Source organism: Atractosteus spatula, chromosome 6, assembly GCF_055471065.1.
Source record: "Atractosteus spatula isolate fAtrSpa1 chromosome 6, fAtrSpa1.hap1, whole genome shotgun sequence".
Lineage (NCBI taxonomy): Eukaryota > Metazoa > Chordata > Actinopteri > Semionotiformes > Lepisosteidae > Atractosteus > Atractosteus spatula.
The window spans coordinates 26,456,863-26,484,315 of record NC_142711.1 but is presented as its reverse complement, the minus strand read 5'-3'; the positions used below and the strand labels follow the sequence as shown (position 1 = coordinate 26,484,315).

General features: G+C 37.8%; 2 protein-coding genes across 2 annotated transcripts in view; one reads left to right on the top strand and one right to left on the bottom strand.

The window, feature by feature from the left end:
• dlec1 (DLEC1 cilia and flagella associated protein) overlaps positions 1-17,095 on the top strand; it is a 41,343-nt gene extending 24,248 nt beyond the window's left edge. The window contains exons 17-38 of the mRNA XM_088918473.1: positions 519-612; positions 1,116-1,246; positions 2,858-3,016; positions 3,694-3,833; positions 4,281-4,434; positions 5,088-5,198; positions 5,303-5,421; positions 5,933-6,124; positions 8,221-8,288; positions 8,798-8,949; positions 9,377-9,492; positions 10,103-10,173; positions 10,795-11,003; positions 11,838-11,969; positions 13,289-13,411; positions 14,010-14,104; positions 14,301-14,388; positions 14,629-14,820; positions 15,565-15,726; positions 16,213-16,366; positions 16,661-16,775; positions 16,896-17,095. Coding sequence (XP_088774599.1) covers positions 519-612; positions 1,116-1,246; positions 2,858-3,016; positions 3,694-3,833; positions 4,281-4,434; positions 5,088-5,198; positions 5,303-5,421; positions 5,933-6,124; positions 8,221-8,288; positions 8,798-8,949; positions 9,377-9,492; positions 10,103-10,173; positions 10,795-11,003; positions 11,838-11,969; positions 13,289-13,411; positions 14,010-14,104; positions 14,301-14,388; positions 14,629-14,820; positions 15,565-15,726; positions 16,213-16,366; positions 16,661-16,775; positions 16,896-17,022 — 2,904 coding nt within the window. The 3' untranslated portion in view covers positions 17,023-17,095. The remainder of the gene's footprint in view (positions 1-518; positions 613-1,115; positions 1,247-2,857; positions 3,017-3,693; positions 3,834-4,280; positions 4,435-5,087; positions 5,199-5,302; positions 5,422-5,932; positions 6,125-8,220; positions 8,289-8,797; positions 8,950-9,376; positions 9,493-10,102; positions 10,174-10,794; positions 11,004-11,837; positions 11,970-13,288; positions 13,412-14,009; positions 14,105-14,300; positions 14,389-14,628; positions 14,821-15,564; positions 15,727-16,212; positions 16,367-16,660; positions 16,776-16,895) is intronic.
• A 197-nt stretch (positions 17,096-17,292) lies between these two features.
• Positions 17,293-27,156, bottom strand: acaa1 (acetyl-CoA acyltransferase 1). Its single transcript, XM_088918472.1, has 12 exons — positions 26,815-27,156; positions 26,034-26,127; positions 24,664-24,721; positions 23,332-23,411; positions 22,169-22,211; positions 21,614-21,712; positions 20,900-20,980; positions 20,354-20,544; positions 19,667-19,846; positions 19,282-19,337; positions 18,927-19,072; positions 17,293-18,321 (listed from the first exon to the last, which is right to left on the bottom strand). The coding sequence occupies exons 1-12, from the start codon at positions 26,986-26,988 to the stop codon at positions 18,246-18,248; spliced, it is 1,278 nt and encodes a 425-aa protein (XP_088774598.1). The 5' UTR covers positions 26,989-27,156; the 3' UTR covers positions 17,293-18,245.
• Positions 27,157-27,453: the final 297 nt, after the last annotated feature.

The following is a 27,453-nucleotide window of genomic DNA, read 5'->3' as shown; positions in this document are numbered from 1 at the left end:
GAACACTTTCAAAGTGATTTTTGGCCTCTCAGTGGCTTCCCAAAGCTTTCTTGCTTTTCAGATGTTTTGAGTTTTGAGGAACGACCTTATAGCACTGTCTGTAACTTACACTTAGCAATTAATGAGCCAGCAGTGCTATTATATCCAAACTGTTCGATGCCCTTTTCCTAATCTATGCATTTTTATCACTTTATCTTTAACTTCGTTGACAATGTTCATTAGTCTTAATTTCCATACCTTTCCTTCAGAGTCACTGCCAATAAGTGTGACAGTCACTTCAGTGGTGCACAGGCAGAGGCCAATAGTAAGGCAATTATATCCTCATTAGGATGGATTCAAAATATTTTTTAAATAGCTATATACAAAAGTTCATAAATGACACTGAGATTGGACTTTTTGATTTAATGTATAAAACCTTCTGCATTATGTCAGTGTTTTTTTTCTAGTATGAAATTCAGTTTCTTTTTTTGCCAGGAGATTCCTAGTTCTCTCTTCTTTGTGCTCTTTGTGTTTTCAAGATGTGGAATAACAGCAAATCGCACATCTTATTCCACTGGGACAGGATCAGCGACTGTCACATCATGGAAGTGGAGCCCCCTAGTGGTATTATAGGTATAAATTCATCAATCCTCACTCATAGTTTTAGTCATATTTAGTTCATTAAGGTGTAATAGTAATAGTTTACTTTTAAATTTGAACATATTATAAATGATCAAAACGATGAACATAAATTAACGTGTAAAAATTACATTAAAGAAGGGTAATTTGCAATTAGTCCCAAAGGTGATTGGACAAATATCCAAATGTGCTGTTCTGTGTCATTTTGTTTAATTGTCTCTCCAATAAAAAATGTCTTGCTTAGTGGTAAATGTAATGCAATAGTGAATAGAGAAGTGTTGAGAAGTGTTTTGTTAATAAAATTACTGTCCACCTGTAGATATAATGAACAGTGTAGGTTATGATATTAATATTATATAATTTTTTTTAATTGTCAGTTTCATTAATAAGCATTCCCACTGTTTTAAGACACCGAAGAAAAGGTCTAAAACTACAGAGTGATAGAGTGACAGAGGCAGTGCTCTGCGGTGATGTCTCGGGTGCTCTTGCTGTTGCAGAGGTAAATGAATGCTGTGACCTGGAACTGGCCTTAACAGGAGGGAAGCCTGGAAGCGCAGTGCTCAATCTGGACTGTCACGTTGAGCACCACTGTGAACCCATCACCCTTGTTGTGGAAGCTGTATTTAAGGTGAGAGTGCTAGAGTCACAGATGAAGCAGCAATTGCCAAACGCTCCTTGGAATCTGTACGCAGCTTCTTAGATCTTGGCATTGCTACAGCCACTAAGCTGCTCTTTAGGAAAACATGAGAACATAAGAAAGATACAAATGAGAGGAACCTGTTTGGCCCATCTAGCCCATTTGGTAGTTAATAATTAAGTGATCCAAAAATCTTATCCTTCCATTTCTTGAAAGAACCCAAGGTATTGGCTTCTACAACATGGCAGGGCAGATTGTTATATACTCCCACTACAAACTCAGATGTTTAATCCACATAATTTCCATTTGTATCCTTTGTTTCATGTTTCACTGTTCAGTCTGAAAAAATCTTCTGGGCAGACTTTATCAGTGCCCTTGAACATTTTTAATACTTGTATCAGGTAGCCCTGCAATCTTTTAAAGAGTTTGTATTTCTTCGGCCTGTCATTATAGGATATTGAATTTGTAGGAATTGTTTGACTAATTTCAAAGCAGCAACATGTTTTCAATAACATGGTGACCAAAATTGAACATAGAAAGTAGGCCGTCCTGGAGGGTTATACAATTTTTTACTCCCTGGATTTAAATTGTAAGCAGTTTTGTCTGCCTTTTTAATTGCTTCCCCAGAAAAAGTAACCCAGCACCCACACTGGATGGCTGCCTTAATGTAACATTTTAAATATAACTATTTTTTCCTCCTTGTTGTCATTATCTTAAAAGTAAGTAATATTATTAATTTGGATAAATAACATTTTGAGACAGAGTAACCGGACAGAATTCAAAATAATAAATCAATGAATAAATTAACTTAAATTATTAAAAATAAGCAGTTACTAAAATCTGTATTGTTTACATATAGAACACAAAACCCAGAAGACAAACACCCAGTGACCAGCACAAACTTTACACTTTACATTCTTAAAATGCCTTTTATTGTACTTCAAAAACCCTGTTTATCAAAATGCATACTGTCTCACTTCATCCCATTGCGTCCTCTCACCTGCAGTTTGGGAATGGTATTCCTTAACTGGCACCACAGAGGACATATCTCTCTAAACTAGGGATTAACAAACAATTTAACTAGCTCTATGCTACACAGGAAACAGGAAGGAAGAATGTCAGTGAAATTGAAAATTACTATTAAAAACAGTACATGTGATGCCCATTACTAGGTTCATTAACTCAAAAAGAAAAGACCTTATTCTCAGTCCTCTACTATTCCCAAGGTACCCCTGTCATAGGTGCAAAAATAGTGTAATTGCTTAAAGTAAACAGAGAAATTACGGTTCATACTTATTAAAAACATATAGATGTAAGAAACACAAAAATCATTTTCAAATAATCTTCCTGATTTCTCAGATAATATGCATACAATATAGTTACTGTACACAGCTTTCCTTAAAAATTCAGAGAATATGTTAAGCTATTGTTAGACTTCTTATCACCGCATTTTGTGTTTCAAAGAGATTGTAATTAATTTTTCAGTGATGCAAAAGTATGATTAAACCACAGATAAGAGTGAAGAATGGACAGTTTTTCCTTTTAATCTTGTGCCCTGTAATACATATAGTTTCTAATACCCAATCTTTTTCATTATGTCAGGGCCCTAAAGTCTGTATAAACATTCCTGCTCTAGACCTGGGGTTGATTAGGCTAGGAGAACACACCAAGAGCACCATCCAGATGACCAACACTAGCCAACTGGCTGCTAACTGGATCCTGCAAGAGATTCCTGCAAGTGATGAAGATCTGGACAAAGAGGTAAAGCACAATACTGTGTGTCAGTTTCATAGTCATAGACCAGCAGTGCTTTCCAAGGTGTGCTCTATAGTTGCTTTCAGTCACAAGAGAAAAAAGCTTTAGAGCTGCTTTGTTTTTTGTTTTCTGGCTTCAGTAGGCTTGTAGTTTTATATTTCTGAGATTTTACTCTTCTTAGTGATAAAGTGAAAATATTAGAAGTTCACCAAGTTTTGATACTCTCTCTGAAATGTAAGCCTTCACTAGGTTTTTGATTTTTTATCATGGATGTAGATTATGAGACTAATCATAACCAAAGCTGTAAATGTAACCCTAGATATAATGCTGAAGCTAGGCTTAACCCCAGTCCTAACTCAAGGCTTAATGTTAACCCTATTCTAACCCTAATGCCTTTGATTTCCTACACTATAATTAGCTTGAGATTTAATTCAGCTGACTGGAGATCTTTGCTCCTTGTACCTACAGTGTAGATATTGTCCCCAGTAGCAGAGGAGGGAGGGAATCGGCAGCTTACAATATTTCTTAATCAGATTTAGCATTTCTAAATGACAGGATATCTTAAATTCTGGAAATAAAAATAACTAAGGAAACAAAACTAGTAATAAATGTATCAGTGGCTTCAAAAATCCCTTAACACCTTATTTTCAGTGCTTCCTGTTTTCTCCATGAATGTGCTGTAGGTTTCCCAGATTGTTATTGAGCCATGCAGTGGTTTGCTCCCAGCTCTGGCCACATGCAGTGTGGATGTGATGTTCAAGCCCTTAGTGTGTCAGCACTTTCAGACTGTTCTAGAGCTGGTAGTGGAAAATGGGTCTGGATGGTGAGAGACATTTTTTCACATAATTAAATGCTTAATGTCTTGTGCTCTTTTTCACTATAGTGAAAGGCATCACTAGAACTGAAGCCACAAAACCCTTTGTTAATGGTTGTCAGAAAGGAGCAAATAAAAAGTCTAATTCTTGAATTAGAATAATGTAAAGTGCATTTTATTTTGTTGTAAAGGAATGATTTTGTTTCATACTAAATACTACAATACTAAAAATAATTTTACTCCAATGATACATTTTACAAATCTCCACAGTGGTTTTATTGAGAATATACATTAGATGTATTAAAATGTCCTTTCAAAATTCTGCAGGTGTAAATGTTGTTTAGAAAGATTTATGCTCAACATATTATCATCACATCACATTCTTTACTTTTACCTACACTTTATTTTGGGTTATGACCAGTGTATCAGCATGCTCATATTTATTTGTGTCTGCAGTCATTTGTCTGTGCAAGCGAATGTGCAGTCCCCCCAAGTGTGTCTGCTGAGCTGTGAGCTGGTGTTTTCGGAGTTATATGTCGGGATCCCAGCACTGAGTACTGTGCGGCTTTTCAACCAAACACTGCTACCAGCTCACTTCTCCTGGGGAGAGGTCAGGACGCATTACTTCATGTCTGTACTGTGTCCATGAAAAATGTATCTTTTGAACCAGAATTGTAAGGTTTCTAGGCTTGTTGCTAGTAGAATCAGGGATAGCTAGTTGCTAGTTTGGATCAGGGATAGCCAGTGGTTACCTGAATATATAAATAAATATATTTCAATATAGATTTTACTAAAATTGTACATGAGCTTCTGAATAATGCTGAACTGATAACTGAAAATATAACTAAAAATACTTCTCTTAATACTTAAGACTAATAGTGGAATTGAGCATTTTCTTTCAACAGTAATGGTTCTCAAAAGAATTCCATCATGTGTTAAATGTGTTAGAAGGCTTCTCCATGCTCATATGCTAGACAATAAGCATACTGGTAGTATTTTTATTATTCTTTTACGTGCAGCATATACCTCATTTACTTGTGAGTTTGTTTCATTTATCATTTTCTCAAGCTTTCAATGAACTGGAAAGCGTGGTACTGAGTTCATTTGAAGTCTTCTTAATTCTTCTTAAAGTGCCCGTTTATATATATATAAAAAAGATTTTTCAGAGTTTTGTTTGAGCAATGTTATACAGTATATGTTCTGCTGTACTGTGAAATGTTAACAGATTCTGAAGTGTTAAATTTAACATGTGGTCATTCACAGCTAAAGGGCAAGCAGTCATCTCTCTGCTCAGTCAGCTTCTCTCCATCCAGTGGCACACTAGGACCTAATGCAGAAGAAGAGATTGCAGTAGAATTTACTGCCTACACTGATGTATGTATATGATGATGTATACAGTTTCATACAGTGAAATAATATGATTTTATTCTAATTAAGACTTCCATTTGTAAAACTGCTATGTGACATTTATGTTACAGAAAGAACTAACAGATGTTGCTGCACTGTGCTTGGTGAGGGATATGAAAGAGCCTCTTGTCTTGGGCTTTTATGCAAAGGCAAAGCCACTCCATGTCACATTTTCTTTACCGTCTGACAGGTACGTTCTTTGCTTTACTTTTAGTAGATCTACATTTGTATTGCATTAGGCTGTGAAGAATCATTTACAGCATCATTTGGCCTACAAATCCCTTTTGTACTTATTCCTCACAAAATATTTCACTACCTCAAAACATTGTTTTAGTTTTGGTGATTTTAAAGACTTTTTACTGCATCAGCAATATTGTGGTTGTTTCTATATGTGAAATTTTCAAGGTACATTTAAGCAACTTATTGTTACAGTAGATGTGTTTGCTGTATTTAAACATTGGAGAAGTAGTGGAACAGTGGAGTAATCTGTGTTTTTTATGAACCACAATACATTATCTGTGGTCAGTTGTGACGAAGTTGAATTTAGAAAAAGACAGTTATTCCAAGTTCTGTGCCAACACATCAAAGACCACTTTGACACCTTGAATGTCTTTATTTCTTTAAATTATTTTAAAAATTAATTTATAAGGTAAGTGATTTATAAAATAGTGTGTGTTTAAATGGCCTCAAATGCCTTACAGCCCTGAGCCGGACTCTCAGGATCCTTCAGCACTGGTGTTAGACTTTGGAGATGTCCTCTTGAAGAGTGCTGTCAAAAGGCAGCTACTAATCATAAACCACACAGCGATCTCTGCCCCTTTCTCCTTGGAGGCAGAGTACTTCAGTGGACGGCCACCTTCACCTCCAGCAGTCAACTCTCAGTCTGCACAAAAGTAAGCTATTTCTATCGCATTACAAATTTAAATGGAGCAAACTGAGATTGGTGGACAACTGTACTGTTGTCTCTGATTTCTAACATTAAATGACTTACTAAAAGCAAAAAGTGACACCTACTGTATCTAATTTCTCATTTGACATTTTCAAAAGCATAATTCTTTTTGTTCAACACACATTGTCAGTCTTCATGGATACAGTTGGCCATAGAATGACCACACCTCTTGCCTAACATTTTTTTAAATTAATAAATAAGCATACTATAACCAGATGCACTAACTCTTTGGGAAGTGCATTAACTTTTAATTCAATCTAACACGTCACATACTTAGAATATAACAAAATCCTAAAATGATAAGACCTATTGAAGCTGAGTTGTCTTTTATAAATAATATTAGAAACTGTATTCTAACAGATCATAGCTGTGCTTCTCCCCAAAGTCTTCTCTTAGAAGATGGGTCTCACTGAATGGCACTGAGAAAGGAGACCCCCACTTGGTTGTCCACTAAGAGGTCCCAGGAGATGGTGATTCAAGACATGTGTCCTAATGCGAGGTGTCTCCTCCAACACCAGGCCAGGCATGCTGTGTGAGCTCAGTCTCCTAGGATCCTCACTTCAATGAAAATCAAATACCCAGGCACCCTTTGGATCACCTGGGGGAGACATGTGTAATGGGTGACAAAGAAACCTGTCCTTAGGCCCCCCTCAACTCCTGGAACTCCGGGTCTACACAGCTGCAAGGGATGGTCCCAGTCAGAGCCCCAGAACAACGACTCCTCAGGGAGCTCAGGCTAATGGAGTGATGCTCACCAGGTATCGGAAGGGGAACAGAAAGCCTGGCTCCCTAGGAAACAATGCAGAAGGCTCTACTGGGGCACTGGAAGGTGGCTAGAAAAAGAACAAAACAGTGAAAAAGGAAAAAACGGTGACCCAGACAGCTTGGAAAACAGAAAGTAAGAGAAAAAGAAAAAGAAATGCTAAAGGTGAGGAGAAGAAGACTGCCTTGGAAAGAAGCCAGAAAGGCAGCAGGAATGAGAGCAGTCAGAAAAAGACTAAAGTGCAGGGCAGGAGTCTACGGAACAGGGATGGGGTGGCTGGGCTGAGGGAAGGATGACGGCACGGAAAGAGCCCTGGGGTCCTGGATGACAAATTCCGCTGCCTGAAGCAGGCCGGAACCGCAGATGAAGTGAAGGCCAACGGAAAAGAATCCAGGGTTCCGGGGCGAAGACAAGGAGCTGCCGTGCAGACAGGAGTGTGGAGCGGAGTGCAGACTGGAAACCGGAACTGAAGGTGCGGTACAGGGTGAAGTGAAGACTCGACGCTGAAGCTGCAGCACAGGAGGAGTAACGGAGCAAGCAGGCTGATTAGGGCGGGCTGATCCAGCGGAGAAGGGCGAGGGTAGTTTATAAAGAGCCCAGAGGAGCAGAACCCGGGACGCTCAGCCTGTCGACCGGGATGGGAAACCTCGGCTCTTGGGGTGTTTCTCTCTCGGCCAGAGGAGTGGATTCCTGCTGCCCAGCTCCCAGAAACACAAGGACTCATGGGTCTGGTATCCCATGGCCACCTAACCACCTGGGGAAGCTGCTGAAGCCTCAGCCCACTGGAGCTAAAGTCAACAAGATCGGAAAAATCAGGAGAGAGTGGAAGGAGTACTACAACTGGGATGAAAAACAGGGTGAAATGAAAACCATGAGCAATTGTAAGAATACAAGGTTTTCCCAGGGCAACTGCGGGCTGAGAGGTGCTGCAGGAAAGCAGTCATAACATATATTCAACTAAATTATCAGACACTCAACAAATTTTTTATTTTTCAGATTTATAAACTGTAGAGTAGCAGGTTTGAGAGCTTCAGACAATACTAGACCATATAAATGTTACTAATTAATATGAGGGTTTGACAAGACTGTTGTGAGGCAAAACATTGGGACTGGTCATACATTTCTTGGCATTTCATTAGCAAATTTAAATATAATCTTTTAGTATGATTTGAATGCATACAACACCAAGCTTCAAGTAAATGAAAAAACTAGACTTAAACTTAAACACTTAAAGAGTAAAATCTAATATACATTTCTGTTTTCAACCTGTTTTTCAGACTCTCTGGATTTAGGAGACCGCTGCACAAATCCATAGCAGACAAAGCTGAAGACAGAGCACATAAGGGTATAGTGCAGTTGTAATTGCCTGCAGAGATGCAGGGTCCTCTTCCCAAAACTTTGAAGGATAATTTTAATTAATGTTCAGAATGTCTGTCTCAACTTAATGGTGTATAAGAATCTCTGCAAATATTGTTTGCTAACAATTAAATAGTTCATTTACAAATCTGATTTTAAATAGTAGCGAATGGGAAGAATTTTTGTTTGTATTTAATTATTATTGGTCTCATCAACAAATGTATTGACATTTTATAGTACCAGTGCCTTAGATTTTACCATAATAATATAGAAATAGCAGTTCATATAACTGCTCATTATACTGTACATACTGTATAACCGGTCATTATACAATTGTTATTTTTTTTTCTCATTTTGAAAGATATAATAAATACTTTGCAATTAATCTATGCAGTTGTATACCCAGAATAAATGTAGTATCTTGATTCGTACATTGGTAGCACAGTATGGATTCAGAGGTTATTTTCCAAATATGTATCCACTATGTTTTGATGGCAGAGTTTGTGAATGCATTGCTCTCCCATGGAAAAGGAGCAGGGTTTTTTGTCCAGCCATCCTCAGGAACACTGGGGCCTTATGAGACTCAAACCATAGAGATTTCTGCGTTCACAAACATGTGGGGACAATATGAGGACAACTTAATCTGCAGGGTACGATCCGTCTTCACTACAAAAAGGTCTACATTGTAAATCAGCTTGTGACGGGGAAGTAAAGAATATCAGATCATTCAGTTTAGATGATCTTGTTTTGGTTTTAATTAACCAGTCTTTCTTAAGAGTACACAAAGGAAGACTTTTTATAATTGTTTTAAAATGTCTGTTCTTCTGTACTAACTGTATTCTGTAACAGCATAGACTGAACCTTCTCAAATATGTGTGACTCCTCAAAGAAATCTTAAACAAATCTTTCAGAAATTATTTTAATAAGAAAAGAACACCAATAATAATATGTTTAAATTTAAAGCTAGAGATTGCCGACTTATTTTTTTTCTTTTTTAATATTCTAAGTTGCTGTCTTTTGTGTTTTATACATAATGTACATGGGTTGTTGTCTTAAATGGGTTGTTGTCGGCCTTAGGCTGGGGATTTGGATCCTGTGTTCATCCCTGTGAAGATGTCCGTCAGAGGGTGTCCTCTCTACTTCCAGATGATGGGACCACAGAAAGATAATCAGACACAGGGTCCAATAATAAGGTGCAGTACTGTACGTCCACAATTCCTCATTGTCAAGACCTTGTCATGTTCGCAGCTTTTTCATGTTGTTTATCAAAAGCGTGTAGTATAGTGTACTGTTCTGGAATGGAAACCATTATAAACAGACATAAAGAGAAATAATAATTGAATTGTAATGTATAAAAGTAACACTTGGAAGTAGCACTTCCATCCATTTTCTAAAACTGCATTATCCAGTACAGGGTTGCAGAAGGAGCCAGAACCTAACCAAACAAGCAACTGGCACAAGGGGGGATAGAGGGGATGCCAGTCCATCACAGGGTGCACACAGACACAAACATGCACACACTCATGCCAGGACCAGTATTCCTAGAAGCCAATTAACCTACCAGCAAGTCTCTGGACTGTAGAAAGAAGCTGGAGCACCCAGAGAAATGCAAACACAGGGAGAACATAAAAACTCCATGCACATACTGTAGCACCTCAGGAATTTAACCCAGGGCCCCAGCTCTGAGAGGCAGCAGTGCTGACCACTGTGCTGCTGTACTGCCCCATTTAATATATACATATATAAAATGTAAAAAATAATTATTACTGTGAAAAATGTAAGTGTGCTCATATAATTTTTCAGGTTTGGTACTCAAATCTCTGGAGGTGACACAGTTTCAAGATCATTACGAATCAATAATATAAGTCAATATGGTAAGTGCCAGTCTGTTATTGAATTGCTCCCTTTTAACTAATGGAAGAGTCCAAGACACCTTTTGAAGAAATTGTTTTCTTTATAGTTTGACCTTGTTCTCCATTTTTTTCAAGACCTTACAATATTAATTACAGCTCTAGTGATTATTACCAAATGTAATTAAAATATGGGAAAGATAATTAAATTGAATATTTTGGAACTATTTTTGTATTTCTGTGCATTCACAAGAAAGCATTATTAGCATGCATCTTGCTTTAAATTATAAGCATTCATCTTATAAACCTGAAAACAAAAGTGCAAGTATAAAGTGCATAATTCCAGGAACATATTTCTTACTATTTCTCCATTATAGTAACCTATTACCATTGACAAGTAACAGTTGAGAAAAGGGAACATGTATAACTGGACTCAGTGCCATAAAGCCACTTAGAAATTATGAAAAAGCTTTTTTTTTAATTGTTTTTAATTTTTGCAAGGTTATATTCGTTCTCAGTTTCTAGAGCTAGGCTACTGAGTGCTCAAGGTCATTTGTTCACTCTTTATCCAATTGTGTTAAATATTTTGTCAGTGTTGCTTCATGCCATGTTGCTTGAATAAGTATTAAATGTTTGTGTTGGCAGATATCCGTGTAGACTGGGAGACGTTCAACAAGGAGAAGGAAGACGTGAAACTGGTGGATTTGGTGGTCTCCTGTGGGGAGGCCTTCCCTCTGAAGGATGTTGATGGGAATGAGGTCCTTGGGGGGTATGTGGGGCCCAGTGGGAGCAGAGAGGGCAGAAGGGACTGGGACAGGATCCCCAGCACTGGAGAAACCACTTCCACTGGCTATGTAAGTTACAAATGGTTCCCTTTTACTGTTTGTATGGTTGATAAGATAACTTATTGCAGTATCTATACTTAAAAGTATTGATAAAAAGTGTGGGACAGAGAATTCTGTGGGGAATTAAAAAATAAGTTAATGTGTAATTCAATACATTTTTTCATTAATTTTAAAGTTCAACCAATTAGACTGTAAAATCCTTTATTTTCTTCTCCTAACAAAAGACTGGGCTGTCTCCCTTCGAATAGGTCCAATGACAGCAAACCCATTGAAAATGTGGAGCAAAATCCATAGCCTTCTTTGCAGATGCCTCTCCAGATTTTCATAAGCTTGGAGCTATTAACTCCACCAGGTTCACAATACTTTACTTACCCATCTTAGTTTACAGGAAACATTTCTACTCTTAAGGGACATCTTTGATTATAATGCTTACTCTTTTCAGGGCCTGAAAGAAGTTAACTCACCCTGTTTATCTATTGAGATCACTGCACTCTGTATGCTGTATTTTGCAACATTTCTTTACAAACATTAGTCATTTTGCATAGACATGTTGTTTAAATAAATTAATCATAATGAAAAAGGCTTGGCACTCAATTATCAAGGAACAGGTAAAGGTTTATTCCATGCTGAAAAGAAAAAAGACAACGTTTTGGCTGTGGAGCCTTCTTCAGGTGTGCAGCTACCTTCCTCAGCTACCTACTTGAACTCAGTTATCAAGATGTGCAGGGAATAAGAATGAGCTGTTGTCTGCTTTTCTTTATCAGATCAAGCTCCTGGTCTGTAAAATAGGGACTTCAAGTTAACATGCAAAGTAAAACTCTTTTTGGCAATTCTCTCTATCAGGAAGAGGATACTGAAGAGGAGAGTGAGACTGATGAACAGACTGCTGCCATGCGTAAGGTTGTCTTCGTGAACCTCAGGCAACATGAAGGCACTGTCTCTGACTATCCTTACTGTATTACTCCTCAACAGATAGTAAGTCTGTCAGCTGAATGCATTTGTTTGATTATGCTCATGACATTAATGTAAACACATCTTATATCCTTTAAAATGCACTGTAATTGTGCTCCTTATCACTAACATCCAGAAAGGGTGTAGATTAAGTTGCCATAAATTCATAAATATCTGAATATGTTAAATCATTGGTTAAATATTTTAAGGATTTCTTGAAATCTCTGGTTTCATATTCTCATTGTAATATTTCTAACTGCAAAAATTATTTTTGAAAGCATAGGAAGTTTTGTCACAAAGCAAAAAACAACTGCATTACAGAAGTGGTGACATTTTGACATCTCCCTTTGCACATGAAGACTATTCTTGGAAAACAAGTAACCAAGCTTGTTAACAACAGAGGTTTTACTATTGTATACCACTTATAGCTATCATGTAGTAGTGATCTGGAAATCAGCATAAGCCTCAGTAACATTTTGTACTACTTGGCTTTTTAATGTTTAATCAGTTACATATATACTTATGGAAAAAAGAAAGGCAACACCTCCTCCTCCACACTCTGGCCCTCCCGTCTGCGTGGAACAGGCTGAAGAGTGACTCATCCATGAAGAGGACCTGATGCCTCTTGAGGGCAACTGGATCTTGGTCCTGCCGGTCTGCTGAAACCTTCTCTGCAGTTGGGACACAGTGAAGCGGCTTATCGTGTCTGGCAATGCTGGCACATGACATGCCTGCCTGCAGCATGCCAATGGCCCTCTCCCTTGCTTCTGGTGACATTCAAGGCATTATGGGATGCACAGAAAACTGACTAAATGTGGCCTTTTTCTTGCAGTGACCTAAGCTTGGAAATAAGGCCTTTTTAAAGGTGGCCTGATCAGAGATTGTTCCACCTGGGCCTTGTTGGGTAAAAGTGCACCTAACAAGCTTGCGAGTGATTGGCAAGTTGCAGTGCCTCACTGCACAAGCTGTATTGCTGGTCAGAGGGCTTAAAACAAATTGACAGCTTTTTGTGAAAGCACATAAACTATAGTATTCTCATTCCAGAAAATGTTGCATTTCTTTTTTCCATCAGTATACTGTATTTTGTTCACTTAACAGACTAAAACATAGCTTTGAAAATAAATGCATAGTGTAACATTGTTTTTTATGAATGCATCATTAGGAAAATATTAAATAGTCTAGCTGTCAGTGACTGAATAGTTACTGGATGTGGTTGTATTTAAGGTCCTATGGAGAAAGATGTTATAAAACACAAACCTTGCAACATTCGTGCCAAAGTTATTTCTATATACCTGTGTATATGCCATTTTTTCTGATCAGGTATATGTTGTTCTCATTTTCAGATTGTTCCAGCAGGGGGTAGTGCAACCATTCATGTATCCTTCACACCCTTGACTCTGTCAGAGACAGTAAATAAAACTGAGTGTGTGGGATTCGCCCTGGGTTACATGAGTCTGGACAGCGAGGTAAAGCATATGTCTGCCTATCTGTTTGCCTCAATAACTTTGTTCCCATGCTAAAGATAGCAACTTTTAACCTAATTTTGATGGAGAACAACTCACAGACAACAGTTTTCAGGTTAAGATACGCATATTCATTAATAGTAAAAAATTATTAAAGATTGTTTCAAACAAAAACAGAAAGCTGACATGAGTGTAAAAATAAAGCAGCTGATTAAACAGAAGTTGTGAGGTGGATGGCATTACTAATAAACTCACCCATAATGTTTACCCTAACTTGTTTCTCAGATGCAGTTCTACATTCGTAAAACTCCCACTTAAACTAATATTCTGCATAATCTCCCAAAAAACATTTTTTTCTTTCTAGAAAGAAAATCACAATGTCCTCCATGAAGTATAAATTAGAATTTGGGTGACAATTTCAATTTCAACTTCGCAACCACCTTTATTAGAAAGGATTTGTTTTTAACATATAAAAATACTCCCAGATTTGGGTTTGCCTGTTGTAGAACTTCCACATTTCACACAGTGTTCCATTGGAAGTACACTAGTGGGAATAAAGTAAAATGTACACTGATTCTTTGCTTCATGTGTCTGTCACTAGCTTGCCTGCTGTATTCCTGGGAAGGTGTTTCGGGCACAGGGCTTTGAGCAGGAACCTTTGAGATTGGACCTACAGGCCTTTGTAAAGCCTGCTCTGTAAGTTACCAAAATAATACAACCAGTCACAGGCAGCAGTTACTCTATAGCCTGCAGATTGCTGGTTTAAACCCTAGATACATCACAGAGTTAAAAATAGCTGATACATCTGTAATATCAAAGCATTACAAATAATTAGCGGTTTTAAAGTGTGTAGACTTGTAGATCATCAGGAATATTTTCTGTGCTTTTTCAGATTGACTGTGGAAATGGAAGAAGACGAGGATGAAATTGTATTCTGTGCTCGTGCTAGTGATTTAATACCAGAAGAACCACACAAAATGGTGAGCAGACGACCAAATGTTTTTAAGCAGAGTTAAATAGAAATCATTTTCTAGTAGAGGATGACACCCCAAAATGAAATTATGTTGAGTAATCTTGAACAGAGACTGCTGTTTGGTTTCACACCTTTTATTCTTTCTTATAACATCATAACTGATCTACTTATTGCTGTAGTTTGATGTATTTGATATTTTCTCAGATGACAAACAAAATATTTGGACTGACATGCTCTGTGCTTTCAGATGGTGAAAGATTCAGTGCTGACCCATAATTTGCATCTGAGGAACTCCACCGAGACCCCACTGTACTTTAGGCTCTTAGCCAAGCCCCCCTTCACTGTCCTCCACACTGAGGCCAAGAGCAGCACCAGGAGCTCCCACAGTGACAGAGGGGAGGTCAGGCTTCTCTTCCTCAAACCCCAGCACAACATGCAGGTCAGCTTCAGATTGAATCCTGCTTCTTTACATACAGCTAGTATATCCTTAAGGATGCTATTAATTACATAGGATGTGTACTACTGCAAAACAGAGCTGTACAAACTATGCCATGAGCAATTCCCGTATACATCTATAAACCAAACTCACCCAATCCTTAGCCACTCTTAGTTAAAGAATTTTAGTCTAAGATTCCTGAGCTAGTTGGTTCAACTACTGTCAGCTCTTTATAGCATGTCTTCGTAAGAGCACACAATATGAGTATATAATATGATATATAATCTGTTATATATACAATCTAGATAAGTTTTCTGCTGTAGTTAAGAATAGGACTTGTTCATATTTCTAAACTGACCTATCTTTGCAGACTTATTTGCTTGTAATTTGTTACTTATTCTTGTATTTCAGTTTTCAGTAGTTTTCTATTGGATTTAATAGCAAAGCGTTGGAATTAATACAAATTCATTAAAACTATTAAAAAGAGCACAACAGAACTGGGTGAGAAATCTGGGTCAGGTTTAGCATTATAAGGTAATACCATTTGATATTGTTATTTGCCATGATGAGCATTCAGTAATTTGTTATCACTAAAGCATGCATAAAGATAAATATTTATTTTGATGATCAGTGTACTTTGTAACAGTGCTGAGGCATAAATCCATTACCAGTACACCACCTCAAGTTCCTTACTTCCTATATTTCCTGGCACCTATTTGGATTGTTGGTTTGTCTATTGGTTTTCAGGTGAAGGTGGCATTTCACAATTCACTGTCACTGCTGCCCTATCAGAGCCAGCCAGAGGGTCAGCTGCCACCAGGAGTCCAGCTGGTGCACAGTGAGACAGGGGAGAGAACACTGAAATTTCAGCAGGACCTTGTTGTCGAGTACAGCAATAAGACTGTGCAGGTAATTACTACACTCTTTGAAAAAATTGCTTTTAACCTTCGGTTTATGTTTTTATATTTGAAGCCACAGTCACAGAAATACATCTGTCTGCTTCAGTCCATGTAGACCTAAATGTAACTGTCACAAATATTTTAAGAGTACATATAGATGTAGAGCAGTAAAACTTCTAACAGCTAAATAAATTAAAAAAGAAAGGCTGGTTTATCATCATCTTCCCCATTTTGTTGGTAGAAGCTAACTCATCCTGCCACTTAGTGAAAGAAAACAGAGTTTTGGCTTCAACTTCACAGCTGGGATCTTGGTAGAAGTTACTATATACTTATTATATACAGATTAGGAAGTGGTGAGGTTTTAATAAAGATTACTTTAAGCCAGTTGGAGCATTCACCCCCTTTTCTTAATGTTTACTGCCCACTAATCAGTTTTAAATAAAAAAACATGCATTACCTGGAATTAAGTAATCACATAAACCATTCTGTGTTGCAGATTGTGCCACTGTGTGCTCACCTTTCATTGCCCACTCTGCAGCTGTCTTGCGACAGCCTTGATTTTGGGACCTGCTATGTTGGACAGACTCGTGTAAAAGAGGTGTTTCTGTCGAACAGGGGGGGATCCAGTAGCTATTGGACAGCCCTGATAGGTAAGTTTCAGACTTTACCCGATATTGTTTGTTGCAATATGCTATCATGGTACAAAATAAATGCTTCATTTAGCACTATGAGCTGTGTTACAAACAACCTAAAACATTAATACAAAAAGTACATAATGGAAAATAGTACCCTTTAAATATGCATTTGACATGCTTGTTGATACCATTTATTGAGCCCACATTTGTTAACTAGCTTTAACCACGTCTTCTGTATATATTATTGTGTGGTTGTAATCAAATATTGATTTTGAATCAGTAATGAATACTCTTTGTGACTTTTCTCAGAAGCACCTGAGAAACCTTGTGGTTTCACAGTGTCTCCAGGCAACGGGGTCCTCAAAGCTTTTGGTTACCCCTGCTCAACCAGCAGGGGAGCACTGCAGATCAGCTTCACAGTAAGGTACATACTGTAACTAACCTCTCTTCATCACATATGCATTTTATACAGCACGTTTGATTTGCTATTGACAGTGCTTAGTGTGATAACACTCAACCAGTTATTCCCTTTCTCTTTTAACAGTGACAGCGCAGAATACAAAGCTACTGTCACAATTCATGGGATGTTGGGGGAACAGCCTGTCAGATTGGAAGTCACAGGCAAAGGGTCTTATGATGAAAAATATGATTCCTTGCTCCCTGATTTGTAGAATTACAACTTGAAGATCAAATTAACTGAATACAAATATATCCTTAAATGCTCTGAATTTGACTTTCAAGACTTGTCAGTTTACAAACTGTTGCAGGTTTGCTTCAACTATGCTCTAACTTAACAGATCACTATGTTGTAAGCTAAACTGCATTTTGGCTGTATCAATTTGGGTTCTACTTACCATTAAACTATTATTACCCTTGTTTTGGTGCTGGTGTGAGAACATTGTCTGGAACCTCTTTGTTAAAACTAAACAAAAGACAGTTATTGTAACATGATATTAATTTAATAAGATTACAATTTAAATTAGTTTCATATGCAGTTTAGAGATACTGCTAGTAAATGTTTCAGTGAGACACTCATTTCAGTAAATGCCTACATTTTAGTAGGTCATAGACTAATTTCATTGTGTAACAATTTTTGTTTGTATTATCATACATTTTATGATTCACTTAAACATATCTCATTGCATGTTATTTTCATTCAAGTTGTGCCAAATTTACAAAATTGTATTTTTTAGCTTTTACAACATTCATCTATATCTTGCTTCCAAAATCCTCTCAGCTTGCCAATCAGAGGCAAGTCTTCCTGGTAACTCTCACATTGCATGACCTATATCAGGTTACATTTAAATGCCCTTGTTTGTAACAGGGTTATATCAAAAACATGCATGTAATTAATAACCAACATTGACCTCTGCAATTATAAATGTAATACATGTACCTTTGAAAAGCAAATTAGGATCTATAACCATGACAATTGTACTACATTTTGCACAAATAATCAAGAATTGATATTAGTTATTCGGATAAGAAATAGCTTATACTTTATACTAACAGCTTTATAATATTAATAAAAACAGTAAGCCCAACATTATGATGACCATTACAGGGTATATAAATGCCCTGTTCCTTATTCATTTCACAACATTCATCAGTTGTGCATCTCATTATGTCTAATACTGTCTTATACTTTTAGTGATTGAAATTTGGATGTTTTCATTTGTTTAGCAATTTTCATGAACTACACTTGCAGAATTGTTTCATGATCTGGAGTTCATGAATTGAGTTTCCAGATGCTCTAAAGTAATAAATGTATAAACTTAAAAATGAAATTTGGTAATCATAATCATAGAATTCAAAGTATTAATTCAAAAGTTAATTAAAAAATCATTCAACTCTCCTCCTTAATACCAATTCTTGTACCACATCACTCTGAAGACTATCTACCAGGGTATTCAAACACAGCTGCTGCTCCCATTCCAGTTCCAATACACATGGACACAACACCATATGCTCTGAAAGACAAGACGCATTTTCTCATGTAACTGAAGCAAACCAATCATACTTAACAATGGACAAGTCAATTTTTGAAGAGACTCTTCTGTTAAAGTGTACAGTAAACTAATGAGCATATAGGATTTTTAGAAAGGATTTTTCAAACAACTGTGACACAAAAACTGTGTCATGTAGCAAATGAAATTTGGTTCACATACATATGGGACAAGAGTAAAATGTTCCCAGGGAAAACAGCAGTGGGCTCTGATTAGCTTCATGCAGCTTACAAGCCTTACCCACAAGCATCACGGACACAGGTGCTGGTCACACTAAGGTGTTGTAGCTGGTGTATTCTGCTGTTTTCCCACTTATCACCACAGTTCAGAGCACCAAAATTAATTGCTTCATAATGCTGTTTTCAGGATACTTTTATTTCAAGAGGCCAACATGGACTCACTGTATTTTCATAAAATATTTTTAAATTATTCCCCATCATCTAGTAGGAAGAGCACCTCACAATGGAAATCAAATAAATAATACAGCCAAGAGGATATATGATATGAATTCACCAATTGCCAGCACTACCAATCTCAAAGACTCAGAAAAGGTGTGCTGGTGAACTCACCTCTTTCCCCTTCGTCTGAGCTCATTCAGCAGTGTGACCACTTGGCGGGCTCCAGTACAGCCCAGTGGGTGTCCCAAAGCAATAGCACCTCCATTAGGGTTGACTTTCTCCAGAGGGATGCCGAGCTTCTCTATGCAGTACACAGCCTACAGCACACATAGAGGCTTGCATTAAAGACTAGAACACCACGACTAATGATGTCTTGTAGCCATAACTACAGATTGTCTATTTTGAACTTAATTAGGCATTTTTCATAAGAACTGAAACATATTTCGGCACTGTAAGAAGCACAAAATGAGACATAATTATTTGGATAGGGCTAGAATATGATAGAAAAAAATGTAAATTAGCTCACCTGACTTGCAAAGGCCTCATTAATTTCAAATATATCAATGTCTTTCACAGTGAGACCTGCGGGGAAAAGATTTTTTTAAATGATCAAGTAGAAAACATCTTTCATTCAATAGGACTGTTTAAATGGTGGCAAGACTGTTCCCTAAACATGTACGGTATATATTAAAGCAAGCCATCCAGTCTCTGACATGCAGCACAGGCTACAGTGAGTTTATAACTCACATTTCAAAAGCCTTGTGTAACTTCACAATGAGCTAAACACAAGCTTGCAGTGAAACTGCCTTAAAAATCTAAAAAGTATAGGAAAGTACAATATAAGGCTTCTTTATAAACACACTAAAGACCTCGCATGATCCTGCTGATTCCCTCCTCGACTCTGTTCTCACCAGCTTTCTGCAGTGCTGCGGGAATGGCGTAGGCCGGCCCGATGCCCATGACATCGGGGGGCACTCCTACTACAGCGCTGGCCCTCAGCACTCCCAGCACCGGCAGACCCAGCTCCTCTGCCTTTGCCCGCCGGGCCACCAGCACAGCAGCCGCACCGTCACTCACCTGGCTGGCATTACCTGTGGGCAAAAAACAGAAGCCAGCTAAACTGCATTGGAATGCTGTGCTTTTCCTCATTGGTGCTTAATGAAACCCACGGGATGGTGTGGAAAAGCACAAGTCTTTAGATACTGTAAATGTGTCTCGAATCAGTTCATGGCTATCTTCAGTCATTTTTTAGACTGCCGTTACATAGTGTAAATGCCACTTTGACTGAATCCCGATCCCCTTAATTACCATTATCAACGCAAAGCACTCCTACTGTATTATTTCACTCTGTACATGACAATACAAATTCATTGAGACTGTGAGGTGGGTTGTTGGATGAGTGAGACTTCAATTTTATTGGGTTATTTACACCTCTCCCCAGTTTTGATAGATTTCTCCATGACGAAAAAACATTTCAAACTAAAACAGCCTAATGGTCAAAACATCAACCTATTGTATTATTAATTCATCAAAAGAAAAAAAATAAAAGTGTGAGTGAAGGTCCAGGTCCCTTTGAAGGGAAAGGTGCAGGCCCTCACCTGCAGTGGTGCTACCATCCTCCTTAAAGGCAGGCCTTAGCTTTGCCAGACCCTCCAGTGTGGTTCCTGGCCTAATCCCATCGTCCTGGGTCACTGTGATTATCCGCTGTGTCCCGTCATCTTCCACAAAGTTGGTGGTCACTGGAGTGATCTCCTGGTTAAACAGCCCCTGCTTCTGAGCTCTCGCAGCTCTAAAACACAGTCTCTAGTCATTAAAGAAACTCTGTGGCTCAGATTTGCCTTTTAAAAAAGCATTGCAAACTTCTGAACACTTCTATACTGCTGAACACTTCTGTAAGGGGTATCTGGGCTTGTAAACCACTTGGCAAGAGCTTGATAAGACAGCTGTTACTTTTTTACAGCCCTAACAGTTCAATCATTACATTTTAATTGCAGGAGCCTCTGGATTACATGTTTTACCTCAGATTAATATTTTTAAATTCACACATGAATGGAACTCATCAATAAAAAGTACTTAAGGTCAACAAGTAGAATCTCAAGTCTCGCAGCTTTGCAAAATTACTGTGACACCCTATTCACTCTTACCTCTGTTGTGAAGCCAGAGCAAAGGCATCCTGCTTTTGTCTGGAGACTCCAAACCTTTCAGCTACGTTTTCTGAAGTGATTCTGTCGCAGAAATGTGAAATGTTCATATTAACTGGTTTGGAATAGTGCAGTCTCATAGTTGCTAATACCAGAGATTGTTAAAAGCAGGATGTTCAGCACAAAGGAAGGCCTAGGAAGGTCCAATATATCAAGGCAGCACTAAAGGCAGGCAAAATAACAAAATGTGTGACAAGAAAGTCATTGTGTGGGTACTTAACCTTTTCTGTTTGTCTGACCCTTTTTCAAGAAGCCTTCCTCAGCCTTTTGCAGATCAGCAGGTATACTGACAAGTGCTGTCAGGACCCACTGAGTAAGAGATTATATAAAACCCTAGACTCGGGCTGAGTATTTTCTCATTCTTTCCACAGGCTGCTCAGCGAAAACCTTAGTTCTACAAAAACAACAAATACATTACTGCCACGGAACTTTCCGTTACGAAATAAATGTATTTAAAAGCAAAAAACGTTTTCATGACGTTAACTTGCAATCCATCTTTGTTTGGATCTAAAATATGAAACAAGCAAGGCATTATAATAGCTGCGTTGAACACAACATCCACGGGAGGATTCATTAAATCCAAACAATACTGTGCAGAAAAGTCCCAGCTACAAGGTAGATTTTTTTTCTGACTTTCTCAGTGTGAAAGAGTCTTACCCCATGGGGATGAGGCAGTCTCGGGCTTTCTCGTTCTCCACCAGCCTGGAGCTGACATCGCCTGGGTTCCCCACCGAGCGCAAAGACATGCTCTCCACCCTGCAGCACAAACCAGAATTCCGCACTGCTTTTGTCTGGAAGTCTCAATATCATCGGGCCCCAGCTCAAAACAGAAACAACATGCACTGCCATTAAGTCCCTGACTCTAAACGACAGCCAAGCAGTAGGTATAGGCCCTGATAGCTTAACTGGACAGTCTCTTCTGGTTAAGGAGAGGTAGTTCATTTGGGAGCAGATTTTCATATTTCATGTTCATGTAAGTTGCATGTTTGTAAGTGATGATTCTGTCATACAGAGATTGAAATCTTATAGTGGAGGATTCACTCTTGAAGTTTTCTCCAGTCTAATCCCAACAATACTCAAGTCAAATCAGCAAATAACTGTGTGTACAAGATGAGAGATGCACTGCATATCCAAGATGAAAACAAATGAGATACTTAAGTCCTATCCTGACAGCCTATGCATATACAGTAGAAAAACAGAAGAACTACATACCCACAGGCAAGGCCAATGTCATAGGAACCATTCCTGATGCCACCTAAAAAGGTAATAACATACTGCTCTATGAACCATGTAAAGATTATTCAACCAGAAGGGGAAATGAGATTTATTTGGCTTCTTTTAATCAAGTCCCCCCAAGACTAAAATGGTTACTAATTTATGCAAGTAATCAAACCCTTTACCCCTTAACCAATTCTACAAATGAAGTTGTTTCTGAAGTTCTCTATTAAAATCATCTGAAACAAAAATATATTAAAACAGAAATGGCCTTATAAAAAAAAGCTAATTGCAAGATAAGACTTGCCGCTATTTCAGTTTGTTTTAATTCACACTCTGTTTAACTGATAATGAGAATGTCACTAACAGTCTGAATACATTACTGCTCACATTTATCAAATTTGTCGGATGATCGGGAATCAGAGAAAAGGTGCCACAGACTTGGTCAGAGATTAGGTATATACTGTACATGGAAGAAATTGGTATCTATGCATCTTGCATGGCAGACATTTAAGAAACATTTACCACTATTGTTATGCAGGAGGTATATGTACTAATTTAGGACTAGAAATGCAGGACTAGAAATATTTATCTATAATTTGCCATTTATGTGGCACTGTGAAAAAAAAAGTAAAATAGGCAGAGATGTGATTTAATTTGTTGTTAGTTTTACTGTTAGTGGCATTGTCTCTTTTTTGGAATTAATATATTTCAAGAGGGTTGTATCCATTTTCAGTGACACCTTTTGGCATGAAATATTTAAAAATTAAAAATTAAGAAACAATTACCTTAAACAAAGTTCCAAAGATAAAGTATAATAAAATATAATTACAATAAACTATCACTGATTTAGAGCATTGTTTTCCTGCAGTCAAATTAATTGGACAGAAATATTATTTTGGAATAGCTTAATTCGTCCTAAATAAATTAAATAAAAAGATATTTCTTAGTTGAAACTGGTAATCATATCCTGATCACTGGTGCTCAAGGCATCCACACTTTGACACTCTAATCAAAGTTACAGAAAGAGTTTCACAATACAATTATTGCATAAGAAAATGCACTGATTTGTTTTTTACTTTTCTTCACTTGTTATGGGGAAGAACCTTACAACATGCTTTCATGAACTCGTTTCCACATGAAAAAGTCTTAAATCTGACCTGCCACATTGAACAGGGCCTGCAACCCAGAGGAGCACATTCTGTTCACTGTGTAAACTGGCACTGTCTCAGGGAATCCACTGCAGAGAAAATCAGACACTGAGCTGTTCTCCAGGTTACAGTACACAAGCATACATAAACAGCATCATGTAACTTTCCACTGAAATAGTTGTTACAGATATATTCTACTGAATCTGTATGTACAATAATGCCAATGGTTAAAAAAGCAACCCAAGAATCAAGATAAAGAACAGAGCATGAGGTTTGGTTTGTTTGGACTAGTAATTTCTGTTTTGGATGCAACATCTTAGCATCATTTGCGCACATTAAACTTAAAAAAATCACAAGAACTTTAGACTGCATAGAGCAGTCAAATCAGATCAGATCCCCCTTGTTCACTGCAATTCTTTCTGTGTGGGATCACATACGACTGTGACAAAAGAGATTACAGTACGTTGAATTACTGTTGCTCTAACAAAAGTTGGCACACAGGTCTCAAGATTATGTTAAAAAAATAATGCTTGCAGTGCTATTAGTAACAAACAGATGCCCAGCGTTCACAAGAAAGACCCCCACAAGTATTACTATACATCCACTAAAAGAATGTAATTTTTCAAAAAGAAATTCAGGATTTATCAAAAAACACATTCTGTAATGAATATGCAGGACATTGAAAAGGAAATTGCTGTTGTATAGTTCAGTGATGATGGTTCATAAAGTTTTTTTTTTTCTGGTGGTGCCTCTGTCAGATACTGGCAGCTCTCAGTCACCTGAGGACGGCAATCAAGTTTATGGGTTTTTTCTGACACCCATTGTGTTATGGCTATTAGCCACCATTCCATGGGTCTGGATCCATACATCAATAGTACTGCTAGAGTCCAGTGACAGTATGGATGGACTCCATTTTTGACTGTATGCCATACACATGGCAATCATTTTTGCAGATCCAAGTTTACAAGCACACTTTTTTCCCCCCCATGTCTTGACAATCCCAACCAGGTCTGCAGACTATTCAGAAACTTGCATAGTATCAAACTCAAAACAAGTTAATCTGATAACAGTGCATTATTAAGTAGTGCTAAAATACATTGCATTTCGAAACCACTACTATGCACTTTTAAAAACAGAAATGCACAGTGCACTTTAAGAAGACATTATATTGTTAACAGGTACATATAAGGGTGTTTTACTGTTACCTGGATATTACTTAGATCTAAACAATTCAGACATGACCTTTTCATTTGCTACTCAGGCTCCTTCAGAGTATAAAGGTAAGCCACAAAATTCCAGATGGCTATTGAAAGGCAGCTAGTCCCCAAACAGACCACTCACCTCAAGAACTGAGCCACTCTTGCCATGGCTGCCCCTGCTCCAGGCTGCAGCACATTGCCTACACAGAGCAGAAAGGGGTAAAAAACAGCATCACACACAGCACTCAGCTGCTCTGTGCTTGGCTCTTAATAAGAGGAGTACAGGTCCCGAAGAGAAAGTCAACCAGCTGACCCAGGACAAAAATAAGAGGCACTGAAAACGTCACAATGGTTCCTTCGTCATCTAAGCAATATGAATTCCAAACTCAGCAAGCACCTGGCAGATGCCGTTTAGGTAGAGATGTGCCATTTTACACGCAGGTATCACTGTACAATACTGTACAAAAATGAAAACGCCATTCTTGAAGAGGCTACGGATACAAAGGATCAGTGTTTATGCTGACACACCATTTACATCTTTTCATTAATGGCAGTGCGAGGAAGTTATTAAAAAGGCCAACAAAATATTGGTTTTTAACATATATTAAAAAGAAAATTGAATTTTGTTGTCAAGGTCTAGGGCTAATCATTATTTATTCCACTTCAACTCTCTTCAGCATCGTCTATCAATATTGCATAGATATAAATATGGATATATGGATACTGCAGGTTATACTGTATAGTAAAAAACATAGTATATAAATCACTAGTAAATCCCATTCAGAATATGGCAAACAATGTTGTTCACTATGTTCAGAAGAAAAACACATTGTTGAAACACCTGATCCAAGTATTCCAAATCCTCAAAGTGAACCCAATGGATTTCTTCAGAATAAACAGTTAAACACAAATGAGAGGACCCAAGAAGGAACTATGTGGAAGGGCGTGTACAATAAAGAACAGAAAGCACTTCTTCATGAAATGCTTTGTGTTAAAAGTATTTAAATAAAATCTGTACGCTGGCTTTAAAAAATAAACAGAGTTTAACGACAGGAAATTGATTCCAGTTGTCAGATCACATATACGCATACCTTAGCTTTGTGCAACAACCGAATGGCCTTCTTTTATATGTCAGCTTAATGTTCCTAACACTGTAAAGTCACTTTCTTTCAACATAGTATCAAAAAGCTCATAATATTACAGGTCATTTAAAATAAGCAAAATATCACCAAGGTATATCATTTGTCTCTCACATTAATCCAGCTGTGCACTGTGATTGAAATTGTGACCCCTTGCTCTGGATTCACTAGTAAAATGAAACAGATATGCATTTGTACAGGTTGCCAAAGTAATGCATAAGTGAAGTCTTCAATTATACTTTAAAAAGCATTTCAAGTAAAAAACAAATTTCAAGCAGAAACTGTATTCTAGGAGATGAGGAATTCAAATAAAACTGTACACCCTTTAACTCCTCCTGGAAGATGAGGTTAGTGTGTCTCTATTTCTACTTACCAACACAGACGTCTCCCACTTTGTCCGGAGTCAAGCCCACATCCCTCAGAACTGCTGTCATCACGGCATTGAGCAGCTCATCTGGGGTGGTGTCCTAAGAACACGCGCACACACACAGTGATGGCCTCTTAGTGGTCAGCTGAACCTCTGTACACTAGTTATACTCTATATACCAGCGAGCTGGGGCTAACGTAGCCTTGGAATAACTTCTACAGTGCTGTAAGTGGTGATATAAACTATACACACCGCAACGTCATGTGTACCGCATGAGCAACTACTGTAGGTAACGTGACCAATCTCTGACTTGCTAAACATTCAGTAATAAAAACATCTGATCCTTCCTTTACAGAGACAACTATCGAAGTGTGATGGCATGAAATAATATGAACATTGTTAAATAAAAAATAAGTGTAAGGGAGACTTGCACGTGTTGCCAGTTATCACAAGCACATCACAATTTCACCTAAGAAGAGGATTCGAAAACTAAATTCGAACATATACATCCCCTATATTTTTAAAGGGAAAATAGTGGTCAACACCAGTTTCTAATTTGCACTCTGAAATAAAGTAATGTATCTGTAAAACATGAGATGAGACGACTCCATACATACAGTACAATGGAGACTGAAATAACTTCAGGTACTTGTACATACTGTACAGCTCGCTCTTTGGGAGCGTAAGAAAATGGTTTATAAGATCAGTGTTACTCTTCCCTTGCCCCCCACTCCTATTACAAGTGTTTTTGAACAGAATTTCTGTTCTGAATTTCTCCCACCTTTACCTTAAATGCTCCTCTTTTGGCCTTGCCGATTGCTGTTCTCAGGCCGTGGACCACAACAATATCATTAGGACTTGCTGGAAAAGAATGACTGCAATCTGCCCTTTTTATACATGTTTGTGGTCTTAAATCAGATGCTGGAGACAAGTGCCCAAATACTACTTTAGCCCTGTGCATTGTAAGAAAAAGGATCCCGTTACGTCTTTCGTATGTAGGAAAAAAATCGAAGATATATGCCTCATTAAAATCTGGAACAAATTCTCATGTGTGCTGCTTCTTTATTACATACGTCTTCTTTTCCAAAGCTGATGAACTTTGTATCATCACAACTGATTATCATTTCCTGGTTTGCATTGTTGTGTGTAGCTGATAGGCTGAGGAAGGACGGTGAGAACAGTGGGACAAACATGTTACGCTATCCTTCTGCGTTTAGACGCATTAATACTAGCTGATCGAGGTGGGAGCAGGTTTGTGTGCATGTAGGCATCAAAATTAAATGGCTAGTACTGTATGTCCTTAATTAGGTTCCTAAAAGCAGAGTTAATTTATCAATTTAAACACAAATGTGGGTGCACTTTTAATGTGTATGTAGTGTTACTGTTGATAACTGATTTTATATCAGGAAGGAGCTGTAAAGCCATT